General features: G+C 51.3%; 2 protein-coding genes across 2 annotated transcripts in view; both read right to left on the bottom strand.

Annotated features, from left to right (window-relative positions):
- MAPT (microtubule associated protein tau) overlaps positions 1-12,204 on the bottom strand; it is a 130,201-nt gene that overhangs the window by 24,757 nt on the left and 93,240 nt on the right. The window contains exons 8-10 of the mRNA XM_064270986.1: positions 10,272-10,469; positions 9,082-9,211; positions 3,675-3,940 (exon numbers count right to left, since the gene is read on the bottom strand). Of these exons, the coding sequence (XP_064127056.1) occupies positions 3,675-3,940; positions 9,082-9,211; positions 10,272-10,469 (594 nt within the window). The remainder of the gene's footprint in view (positions 1-3,674; positions 3,941-9,081; positions 9,212-10,271; positions 10,470-12,204) is intronic.
- STH (saitohin) lies at positions 235-1,919 on the bottom strand. Its single transcript, XM_010594578.1, is given in 3 exon segments — positions 235-405; positions 407-542; positions 1,906-1,919. Coding segments are annotated over 3 exon segments (321 nt in total).

Below are 12,204 nucleotides of genomic sequence, written 5' to 3' on the forward strand. Positions count from 1 at the left end.
ATTTTCTAGGTTTTTCATGAGATTTAAGGGGAGCCCTCCCTCTGCCACTTACTTCCCCATACCTCTTCCCCCTAACTAATCCCAAGAAAAGTCACCCTTTCCTCTTTAACCCTTCAGTAGATATTTAACTACCATTTCCTCCCAGTGAGGCGAAGTCCCAATCTGAGGGCGCCTCCCTTCCTGTCCCACTCTGGGACATTGAGTTGCTTGCACACTCAGCCACAAAGAAGCAGGTCAGTCCTGGATGGGCAGCCCTGGGTGGAAGGGGTGGGCCCAGCCCTGAAAGGGGCCTTCACTGGAAAGTTTTCTTCTCTGCTCAGCGCTGTCACTGCTGAGCTCAGCAGAGATGAAAGAACTGGTCCACACGGTGCCCAAACCTTCCAAGCCAGCCTCAGATGAACCCAGGGGCCAACAGGGGAGCCGCTCTCCATGCCGAGCTGAGGGTTTCGGCTTCGGCTTCCTGAATCATCCACTCACAGACCCACCAAGTCCAATTAACCACACGTTCAAGGAGGGCTTCCCACTGGCACAGCCTTATGGGGCTGCAAAGATATGGGGAGATACTGCCTCCCCTTCACTACCATTTAGATGAGGGAGAGGCAGACCACTAAGTATGGTTTAGGGCTCTCATGGGTGTTGAGAAAAGAGAAGGAAATCCAGGAAGACTTCTTGGAGGAGATGGCATCTGAAGTTGGACTTGAGGGAACAGTGGAGATAAGGAGGGAAGGGCATTCCAAGCAGATGGAATGAGCAAGGAGGGAGAAAGCAGAGGTGCCCCAGGGGACAACAAACACAGCAAGGTGGAAATCGGGTGAGAGAGGGTAGGCAGGAGGGGGCAGGGCCAAAGCCCTGAGGAAAAGCAGTAGATTTCGGCTGTAAGGAAGGGGAGGATTGTTGGTTTGGGTCTTGGTGTAGCCAGGGTGTAGGACCAGGAGACTGATGGTGGCAGGGAAGAGTGACAAGGGCGGTGAGGGCAGGAGTAGGGAGAGGAGACAGGACAGAGGCGAAAGCCGGGCAAGGGACTTATCCTGGTGAGAGGCCAGGATGGCGGGAGGGGTGGTGTGACTGCCTGGGGGGTCACAGCACCTTCCAAGTACTGCTGCCCTGAGAAGTGAGAAGATACTGGATGTGTCTGGGCCAGCAACTTGGACGACTGAAGCAGGATATTTGGGAGAAGTGCGTGGGTGATGGGAGAGGAGGCAGGAAAAGCAAGACAGGGCACGTCATGGAAAGTTCCGGGGCACATCATGAGGGTCAGGTGCCCTGGAGAGGGTTGGTCAGGGTGGTCCTTGAGCGGGGTTTCCTGAGTTAATTTCTGAGGAGTGCAGACTGGGAAGTCTAGAGTCACCCAAGCTGGGAAAACACTTTGAAGTCACCTGCAAGTTTCCCCACGGAGGCCCCTGACAAGACCACGGGGTGCGGGGAGGGGAGGCACCAGTGAACTTTTTCTTTTAAAAGCTAAACACATGCCTGGGTGTGAGAAGCGGGACCTTTAATTTAACGGGGACTGTTGGCCATTGGGAGCCCTGGTGGTGAAGTGGTTAAGAGCTCGACTGCTAACCAAAAGGTTGGCAGTTCGAATCCACCAGTCGCTCCTTGGAGACCTTATGGGGCAGTTCTACTCTGTCCTCTAGGGTTCTTATAGGTCGGAATCTACTCAACAACGGGTTTGGTTTTGGGCTGGCCATCGTGCAGGAGATTTAAAAAGAGCAGCCGGCCTCCTGTGTTCCCAGGGAGCTTTGTCCTTGTCCTCGCTGCCACATGTGAGTCACTGCCCATCTTCCCTGGATTAGGGGAAGAGCCTGGGCCAGGGCCTGGGCATGGGGCCCTCAGAAAGCTTGCTGAATGGATGCATGTGATTGAAAAATGCGTCATCATCGTTTCACCCGATTGGCCTTTTCTAACCCATTACCACGCATCGCAGCATCCACAAAGTTGTCTTGGGGTGAGGTTTCTGCAGCGCAGCAGCAGTCAGTGGGGTGGGCGTTTGCTGTGTGGGATCACAGCTGGGTGGGCAGGAAGAGGGGCCCTCGGGCTGGGGAGGGGTGGAGGGTTTGGTGTCCTTCGGCGTAATGAGCCTTCAGGACAGCACTGGTCAGAGCAGGGCAGTCGTCCTGGGAGAGGACTGGCGTGTAGAGTTTTGTTTCTCATTTTTAAAAGAGGCAAATGGTCAAGATGTGCCCTGAGAACAGGGCATTCACAGGACACTCGCTGTGCTGAATGAGGGGCTTACCACTGAGGGTGGGTTGGGGGTGGGAGACCACTGCACCATCATGGAAACCCCTCTTGCTGGGGGTCCCTTCTGCCCCAGCAGTTTCAGAGAGGCATGGACTTCAAACCAGCACCCCTAGCAGCTTTCTAAGTCCCTTCTGAAAGGAGGCAGGATGTCTTTACAAAGGGGGAGGACAGGCAATGCTGAGGGTGGGGACCACCCCAAGATGCCCAAAGATGGGCAGCCAATGAGATGCTGGCATTGCAGTAAGACCAAGCTACCAGCCCCAGAAAGGGGGGACTGGCCCCAAGAGGCTGCTGATCTCCCCACTGGGGAGGACCCTTCGGGGCCCCAAGGTTTGAAAAACGACAACACGAAGTCCGAAAGTCTCCAGAGAGAGCAAAACATGGGGTTTCAGGAAAGGCCAGGAGGTGACCTAGGCCCCACTGAGAGGCCCTCCCTGCACCTGTGACCCAGGGTCTCAGGTGGGGATAAATAAAATCAACACTGCGGAGAGTGCCTGCCCACCCACCCACCCACCCACTCGCTTGCTTGCTCCTGTGGGGAGAGACAGCTGTCTCTACCGGAATGGAGAACGTTGGCTTAGGTTGCCTTACAGTTGCTAAAGTTCCTCCAGCCTACCAGGAGGCTCCCTACCCTGAAAATGGCCCAGCCCAGAAGGCCCAGCACTTCTGTGATCTCAACAAGGGAGTCATGGTCTTGGTCTGCCCCCTTGGAGTCGGGAAAATTCTTCACATGCCCCCCATGGTGCCTCCTTTTCTCCACTCTTCCCCTAGTGCTGGGTGAGGAGGGAGCCACCCTCCCCCAGGTGCTGGATAAGGAAGGAGACCAGGAACAAGAAGAAGAGAAAGGGGGGTCCCAGCCAGTGCCTCCTCCGCCTTGGGCCCTCAGAAGCTGGTGTTTCCCTATTTTAGGAGGCCGAAGATGTTCATAAGCGCCCACTTGGCTCTGGAAAAATCAATCATCCAAAATGGAACCCCCTAGAATTGAAGATTAAAGAGAAACCTCACCTAAGTGACTATCCAATGAAAGCCAGAGCTGCCCAACTAGACTGTATTATGTTACAACAGGAGACAGGCTAGGGAACCCTTGTGAGTGCCCCATTTTGAGAAGCCCCAGGTCACGGAGATACAATCCTGTAATCTCTGATAATGTCCGATTTGCAGAGCTGAAATGGGGAAGGAAAGAACTGGGACTTTCTTTCCACTGACATGGCACTCACGGCTGAGTGGTGACCCTGACAAAGAATTGAGAGGTCCAGGTGGGGCTGGGGTGCTATATGAGGACCCTTTTCGAGCAGAGCCAGGCAGGTGGTGGAAGCTGAAGCACCAACCCACCACTGTGCCAGGTGGGCAGGGCCTCATGGAAGTCCTGGTCCCTCCCCTGGTGGGTCCCTCCCCTGGTGCATGGCACACACTCAGCTCCCGCCGCCCGCCCTTACCTTCCCACCGCCTGGCTGGTGTTTCAGGTTTTCAGTGGAGCCAATCTTGGACTTGACGTTCTTCAGGTCTGGCATGGGCACAGGCGCCGTCTGTAGGCGGCTCTTGGCCGAGGAGGGTGACTTGGGTGGGGTGCGGACCACTGCCACCTTCTTGGGCTCCCGAGCGGGTGGGGTTGGCAGGGACGGGGTGCGGGAGCGGCTGCCAGGAGTCCCTGGGGAGCCGGGGCTGCTGTAGCCACTGCGGTCCCCAGACTTTCCAGAGTCACCTGGAAAGAAAGGAAGGAAGATGGTGAGGCTAGGATTCAGGGAGGAAGTTAGAAAAGGCCCCGGGGCTAACGTCCAGCGGGCCTGTGTCCTGACGCAGGGCTGGATTAAGCTGGTAGAACAAGCAGCAGGAGGACAGCCCAGAAGCCCATTTCCAGAGAAGTGTATCCTCTTCCCTGCCTTGTCACTTAGCAACAGCGACACCCCATTTCCCGGGAAAGCAACAGAGTGGTTATCAAGGACTACCCAACACCCGCTCCCAGAGACTGAACCAACTCCAGCACACAGCCCTGGGGTCAGAGAGGACTCTAACTAGCTATGTGGTCTCAGGCCAGTCATTTCCCCTCTCAGGGACCTCTCGTGGAAAACAGAAGTAATTATATACCCATCGTGAGGGAGTCTCCAGGCGGTGATAGTGTAAAACTCTAGTGCAGTTCTACGGTGGTCTTGATCCTGAACGCTGGTGACAGAACAAAGGACCCCACTTCTGCCCTCACAGTCTGCACTATTAGACTCCCTTACTCACAGAGCGTATATTAAGCTGCTCAGCAAGTTCAAGGCCCCTTTCCCACTGACCAGGCTCCCCGACTCCCTTTTGGTGAATGGTCCAGAGCCGTATGCTTGCTCCAGGCTTCACCGTCCTTAGCTCTGAAGACAAACCATGACACTTCATGCCCTGCTGTCCCCTCCCCTAGAGCTTCCTTCCTCCATGCCAGTGCAGATAAACACCAACACACCTTTCCAGGCACAGTGCAGGTACCATCCTGCCAGGAAAGCTGCTGGGGTCGTCTCCTCTGCCTAGCAGTCCCACCCTCCTCTGGGCACCTCCATTTCTTCACTTGGGCATGCCCCTATTACACTTCAATAGTTGATGTTTCTGTGTGGCTCATGGGCTCCGTGGTTCTCAAAGTGTGGCTCATGGGCTCCTGCACCAAAATCTACAGGGCCACTGGGGGAGCAGGACATGTAAAATGCAGATTTCTGGGCCCCGTCCAAACCTGTTATATCTGAATCTCTAGGAGTGGGGCCTGAAAAAATCGGTTTTCTCCAAGATCTCAGGGGATTCTTGAGCACACTCAAGTCAGAATTCCTGGCCTAGATGCTGGGCCAGCTCTGAGAACTTGTGCAGCTGAATTTTACTGCTGGTCCCTGAGCTTCCAACAGCAGTGTCCACCCCCAAGCCCCACGAACCATCTGTGACAAACATGGGATCCACTGGACCCCATCCTGGAGAAGGGCAGCTCTTTGTCAACAAATTGATGATGTCTGTTATCAAGTGAAGACTAGGCATCACGGTTTTGAATGTGTGAACTTTCACGCCTACTGGATTCCTAAAGTAGTCAAGTTCCATGCTGACAGGACAATGAAGAATTTTCTCATTTTCCACATACGGAAACTACGGATGGGCCTCTGCCTCCCGGTCTCAGTCCTTCTCCCTGCCTCTGCAGCCCTCCCGCCTTCTGCTGCCCTGCCCCAAAGGACACAGGGTGGCCTGTGGGCTTCGTGGTGGCTTCAAATTCTTTCTGTGCCACTTACTGAAGAGTGATCTTGGGCAAGTCACTTAACCTCCCTAAGCCTGACTTCTCATCTGGAAACTGGGGAGAGCAAATGTACCCTGCAGGGTTATGTTTTGAAGACTGGATGTAGTAACAGGCAGTGTCCAGCACAGCGTCTGTCACTCACAGGGTGGGCGTTTAATCAGTGCCAGTGGGAATTTCATGCTGTTGCATATTGGATAGGAAACCCTGGTGGCATAGTGGTTAAGTGCTACGGCTGCTAACCAAAGGGTCAGCAGTTCGAATCCACCAGGCGCTCCTTGGAAATTCTATGGGGCAATTCTACTCTGTCGTATAGGGTCGCTATGAGTCGGAATCAACTCAATGGCACTGAATGGTGGTGGTGGAGGTGGTGGTGGTGGTGCATGTTGGATGTGTCCCCCTGAAAGATATGTTGAAGTCTTAACCCCTGGGGCCTGAGAATGTGACCTTGTTTGGAAATAGGGTCTGTGAAGATGGTATCAGTTAACATGAGGTCATGCTGGAGTAGGGGGGGTCCTAATCCAGTCTGAGTGGTGACTTATAAAAGAGGAGAAGAGACACAGAGGGACACAGAGGGAAGACAGTCATGTGAAGATGAGGCTGAGGTGGAGTGACGCTGTAGCTGGGAACCAAGGAATGAACGCCTGGGCGACCAGAAGCTGGAGAAACAACAAAGGCTCTTCCCCTACAGCCTTTGGAGAGAGCATGGCCCTACTGACACCCTGAATTCAGGCTTCTGCCCTTCAGAAGCAGCCCTGGTGGTGCAGTGGTTAAGAGTTTGGCCGCTAACCCAAAGGCCGGCAGTTCAAATCTACCAGCCATTCCTTGGTAACCCTATGGGGCAGTTCTACTCTGTCCTGTAGGGTCGCTATGAGTTGAATTGACTAGACGGCAATCGTTTTTATTGATTTGGCCTTCAGAACTGTGGGATAATAAATTTCTGTTGTTTTAAGCCACCTACTTTATTAGGTGGCCCCAGGAAACTCATACACACACCTAAACCTGGGTTAGGAACAGTCCAAATCTCCAATACTCACAGCTGTCTCCAGGAACATGCTTGCCCCTACCCTCCACCCCAACAGCCCTTGGCCATGCCCTTGTCCCTAGAGTAAACGAGCACACACGGGATTAGAAAGGTCCCTCAAACAAACGTTTGCGCAAACCACATGCAAGAAGGGAAACAGGAATTCTCACTGTTCCATCTTTAGGCTCACTGGGTAAGACCTGCATTTCAGAAGCAGGTACTCCCAGCTCCGAAAACTGAAGCTGATAACAGCCACGCACGCAAAGGGACCCTCCCTACTGGGAGAAGCAGGCTCAGAATTACCTCTCTCAGATTTAGCCCCTGCAGGGGGTAGTTTTCTCTGTACTTTCTTGGTAGCTTAAAAAGAAAAATCCACAGAAAGCCTCATTATAATCAAGCCAACACTGGGTTTCAGTGAGGTCTTCTTCATATGCTGGTGCCCAGGCATGCATGGCCCGGCCAACGGTGAGCGAGGCAGGCGGCAGGGACAGGGAGCGGGGGCCCATTCTGGGAAGAAACAAGGTGGAGGGAGGGGAGATCTGTCCTCCTGCAGCCTGCCACCAAGGAGCAGGTAAGATCACGATATCCAAAAGGTGTAAACAACCCAAGTGCCTATCAACAGGTGGATCGGTAAACACAATGTGGTACATCCATGCCATGGAGTATTACTCAGCCATGAAGAGAAACGCAGTTCTGATACATGTTGCAACATGGATGGACCTTGAGAACATTGTGCTGAGTGAAATAAGTGAGACACAAAAGGACAAATAATGATGATCCCATGTATATGAAGTATCTGGATCGGCAAATGAACAGAGACCAAAGTTTATTAGTGGTTACCAGGGGCAGGTGGGAGGAACAGGAGTTACTGCCCAAGGGGCACTGAGTGTTGGTTAAGGGTGGTGAAAAAAAAAACTGGCAACACTTAGTGGTGATGGTCACACAACATGGTGAATGTAATTAATGTCACTGAATTGTACATGTTGAAATGACAAATGTTTTGTTATATATATTTTACCACAATAAATTAAAAAAAAGGAGAGAAGTGTCATCCTTGTTTCAAGAAGTGTGAGCCAAGTGAAAAAAAGCAGGAGCAAAATTGTAAATAAAACCCAATCATAATCCTGTTAATTACCCCTCCATGGCATGTATTATACACATAAGAAAAAACACTACACAGAAAACAAAACCCATGGGCCTTCATGAGCAGCTGTCCTTGCAGACCCCATAGCTACCGTGCCTGTGGGCCAAATGCCACGGCAAAGCCACGCAGCACATCAAGGGTTTTGAGGCCAAGGAGAAGAACAGGCACTGTGGAATGGGCCTGGCCTCCACCAAAGCCCATACCCAGACCCACAGGCCTCCTGAGCACCTTCACAGAGCCATCGCAGACCAGATGCCCCTGGGTCATATAGAATCTAAATCCAGTTGCTTGGGACAGGTTGCCAAGGCAGCTGGGGAGAGAAATGCTCAGCCTGGCTGTCCCTAATCCCTAGTCACAGAGGTGACTGCTGTTACTTAGAGTTCCTGTGTGATGCAAACACTTAATGCGCTCAACTGCTAACTGAAAGGTTGGAGGTTCCAGTTCACCTAGAGACACCTCAGGAGAAAGGCCTGGTGATCTACCTGCAAAAAAACCAACGATTGAAAACTTCATGGAGCACAGTTCTACTCTGACACACATGGAGTCGCAATGAATCAGAAGCAACTCAGTGGCAACTGGCTTACTGGTTGGTATTCTTACTAGCACCACTGGAAGCAAAATAGCTAGACTTTGACTGGTACTCAAACCCACTGGTTTTTACTCACAGGAGCGCCGGGGAACGGGCACAGCGTGCGACTGCTCAGCTAAGACCATCAGGTTTAATACAGGACTCAAAACATGCCCAGCATGCTGAGCTGCCCAGGGGCTGTGCCCAGTGTGGGGTCATCCATAGGGAACTACCCAGGCTGCTCTGCTGTTGCCAGTGACAGCAGCCACACATCTTACTTGGGGACTTAAAAACACCTCATGCTCGGGCTGCCTCCCGGGGGCCCTGGTCAGAGAAGCTCAAAGAAGACTCTTTCCTACCACTCATTGGTTATGTGGCTGTATTTCCTCAGGCATAAAGTGAGCTGGTTAGATCTAGTCATGAAAACTCTCAGAGCCTTGATTTCTTCATTGATAGAAAGTGGGGGTTCAATCTCTACCTCACAAAAATTGTCAAAGGATCAGAAAGAAAACAAACACCATAGTGCTTAGTAAACTGCAAGGCCTTGATCAGCTATCAGGGGTTATTAATTTCCAGGGGCCTTCAGAGGTGGAATACATCCCTGGACGGCGCAGTTTGTGATCAACTACTAACTAAAGGTTGGTGGTTCAAGCCCGCCCAACAGGGCTGTGGAAGAAAGGCCAAGGGTGATTTTGGGGATCTGCTTCGTAAATATTACAACCAAGAAAACCCTATGGAGCAGGCCTACTCTGTAATGCATGGGGTCGCCATGAGTCGGAACTGACTCAACGGCAAGGGGTTTTCAGAGGTGGGGGTTGCCCCTACAGAGAGCTTCCTTGGAGCTGGATTCAACAGAACATTCTTCTTACCAGTGCTGGGTGGTGTCTTTGGGGTAGACGTGGTTTTCGCAGGAATCCTGGTGGCATTGGCTGCGCCTTTCTGGCCCGGAGGGGCAGCTCCCCGGGGTGTGGAGATCTTCGTTCCAGTTTTATCTGCCCCCTGTAAACCGAATCACGGTACGGTGGTTTTACGATGGGGAAATGTTATTGTCACCTAGAGTCGATGCCAGCCCCACACTCTTACTTTGACTCTAAAAGAGGCTAAGATTGGGAATGACCCTTCGCCTACCACATGGAACAAATGTCTTCGACCATCACAAGCACTTGCCGGGTACACAAACCCATAGCACAAATTGTTTACATTAGTTACCAGAATGAATTGTGCTAATGTATTTCACAAAAATGCAATAAAGCTTATAAAAGTGATCTGGTTCATAGCCACTCAGTGTTGATCAATGAGCAGGGCACTAGCCGGCCATGGCTATGTGGACATCCGTTTTCTGACTCTAATTATGAATTTATTTGACTGATGGGTGGTTGGTTTCCTCAGAGGTGCTTGGTCTATGGAGATACTGTTGAACTTGACCAAGTGTGCCAACCAGAGCTGGGCCATATTCTTTTGTTCTCCTCTAAGCTACCCTGAGATTTCAGTGATGCTTCAGGTGTGCTGAGAGCCCTTAGCCAGTGAACACCAGCCGTTAGTTAACACATCACCCAAAGGTTGAGAGATAGTGTCGGCACAAGCACAGACTACAGGTCACGGCCAGTTGTTGGGTTTGGTTACTGGGTACATGACCTTTAGACATAACACAAACTCAAAAAGAAACTGACATTGACCAAAGACCATGAGATGGTTCAGGAGGGCGTGAACTAGGGGGCAGGTGTTGTGACGCAGTGAGGCTGTCCAACCCAAATGACGGCGATCTGGAAGCGTTTCCAGTTTCAAAGTCAGGAATGGGCAAAGGAAGCCAATTAGAGTGAATTCCCATTTTCCAACCAGGGTCCCATAGTGTGCCTTGGGGCTGCTGCTGTGAGGAGCTAAAGAGAACTGAGAAGCATGGCTCTGAGGTCCCTTTTCCCTCTTCAACCAGGAATTTAACTATTCTACACGGTGCTTCTATGAAAGAGCTTATCTGAAGAAAGGTCTTTGTGGCTAAAATAAGAGACATTGGAAAACCACATGAGAGCAGCCTGATTCTCTTCAAAGGCGGTGTCCTTACCTTGAGTTTCGTCTCCTTTGCTCCAGAACTGCCAGTTCGGGGTGTGACAGATGAGACGTGTTTAGGAGAGGAAGATGGCTCTGGGCACACGGCAGGGCTGGAGGGTTTGATCAAAGGGTCTGAGCTACCAGGAGTGGGGCGTTTAAGGCTAAGGCAAGGCCTATTTTTCAGGGTTCTAGCAGAGGAAGGTGTGGATGTCTTAAACATAAACATAAATAAAATCAAAATAAAAGTCAGCACATGGGGGAGGGGAACAAACTGAAAAAGGACAGTGACTAAAAATAAATAAGGCAGGCAATGGTTTAAAGCAGTGATCTCCAAGCTGTTTGGGTCATGTACCCTCATCAGTAAGAACAAGAAAGTGACCCTGCACCTCACTGTACCTGTAGGTATTGATCAGTTAAATGCATATGCTACGATGCCAATATACGAGGTACACCATAAAACTTAACACACGATTGAAATTTTAAGAGGAGAAGATGAATAATGAATGAAAGTTCTAGTATGTTCTTTCTCTAGCTCATTGTACCCTCCATTTTGGGGACCACTGCTCCAAAGGTGGTTCACGCCCAACAAGTCAACGGAGATGGCGAAGGCACATGATACTTAGGATGTTTCTTGAGAAAACATCCCCAATGTGTCACGGGTCAGTGCGCCCCAATTTCTGCTCAGTTCCAGGTGTGGAGCTCATGCTTGCCTGCTAACCCTTGGCCCTCTTCCGCCACAGTGACAGAATCAGAATTGCTAAACTCAGGGCCGTGCCTGTCCCAAACCTTAAAGATTCTGTCTGACACCATCTAGGTTTTATACACACAACACACACACATACACACACACACATACACACACACACACTTTCTGATTAAAGTCTCAAATAAAACTAATCTTAATGCTATCTGTGGAATCCTAATCTGGCCAATGTTAACTCTTGAATATGTTCCATAACAGGAAATAGCCTGGGTGGGGCAAGTGGCCACTAGGCTGGATGCCCTCAGAGAGGCAGCTGCCTGCTTGTAAGGAGGACACTTGATGGATGGCAGCTGACACCTGTGGTTTGAACTAAGTATTCTGGGAGACTTTGATCGAGAAACATGGCCCTCATGGAGGAGAGTGGGCTGGAAGGGGCAGGGCTACACCTTCAGGAATAAAAGCAGAGAAGCTAAGTCTAGAGGTGTTTCAGGGAAGGAGTCAATTACAGAGCAGACTGGAAGCTTCACTCGGCTGCTCACACTTGTTTCCTCTTTGCCCCTTGGATTCCTGGCTGAAGTCGCCAAGGCCAAGGCCCTTTCTGTGGCCAGCCGTGGTGAGGAAAACCCAAGGGGTGGAGCAGTGGTGAGAAGGGAGAGATGCAAGTTGAGGCCCTGGGGCTGGTGACAAGGAAGAAGAACTGAGGGGTGGGGTAGCTGCAGCCTGTGATAAATCTGACCCCTCACTAGGCTGTGAGCAACTCCAGTGCAGGGACCCAGTACTGTCCCTGGCCTGTGTGTAATGAATGAATGAGGCAGGTATTCCATCCCAGCCAGCACTAAGTGTGCATCAAGACTGACAAGGAGCTACTGCTACCACTCCAAAATCCAGGGCAGAGTTCTTAAGTCCCTGTGGGGACCTCAGCTGCCTCACCAGGGTCTTTGGGGTAGCTGACCCTGATTTTGTACAGGGCAGGCCACTTTGAGGAACGGCCCTCAACGCACAATGCCCAACCCACAGAGCTACACTATGCCCTGGAGACTCAATCAGGGCTCCAGTATCGGTTGAAGTCCAGTTGTTTCAGGCAGAATTTATATTGAAAACTTTTAGCTACCTTTAAGAAAAATGAGTCTTCATCTAGGGCCATGGTGTGATTTTCCTCGGAAAACACTACAGAAGCATTTTCCAGGATTTGAAGCCATCAAGGAGTAAGCTACCTCAGAAATGAACGCTGAGAAGAATGGGC

Source organism: Loxodonta africana, chromosome 18 (genome assembly GCF_030014295.1).
Source record: "Loxodonta africana isolate mLoxAfr1 chromosome 18, mLoxAfr1.hap2, whole genome shotgun sequence".
Classification (NCBI taxonomy): Eukaryota; Metazoa; Chordata; class Mammalia; order Proboscidea; family Elephantidae; genus Loxodonta; species Loxodonta africana.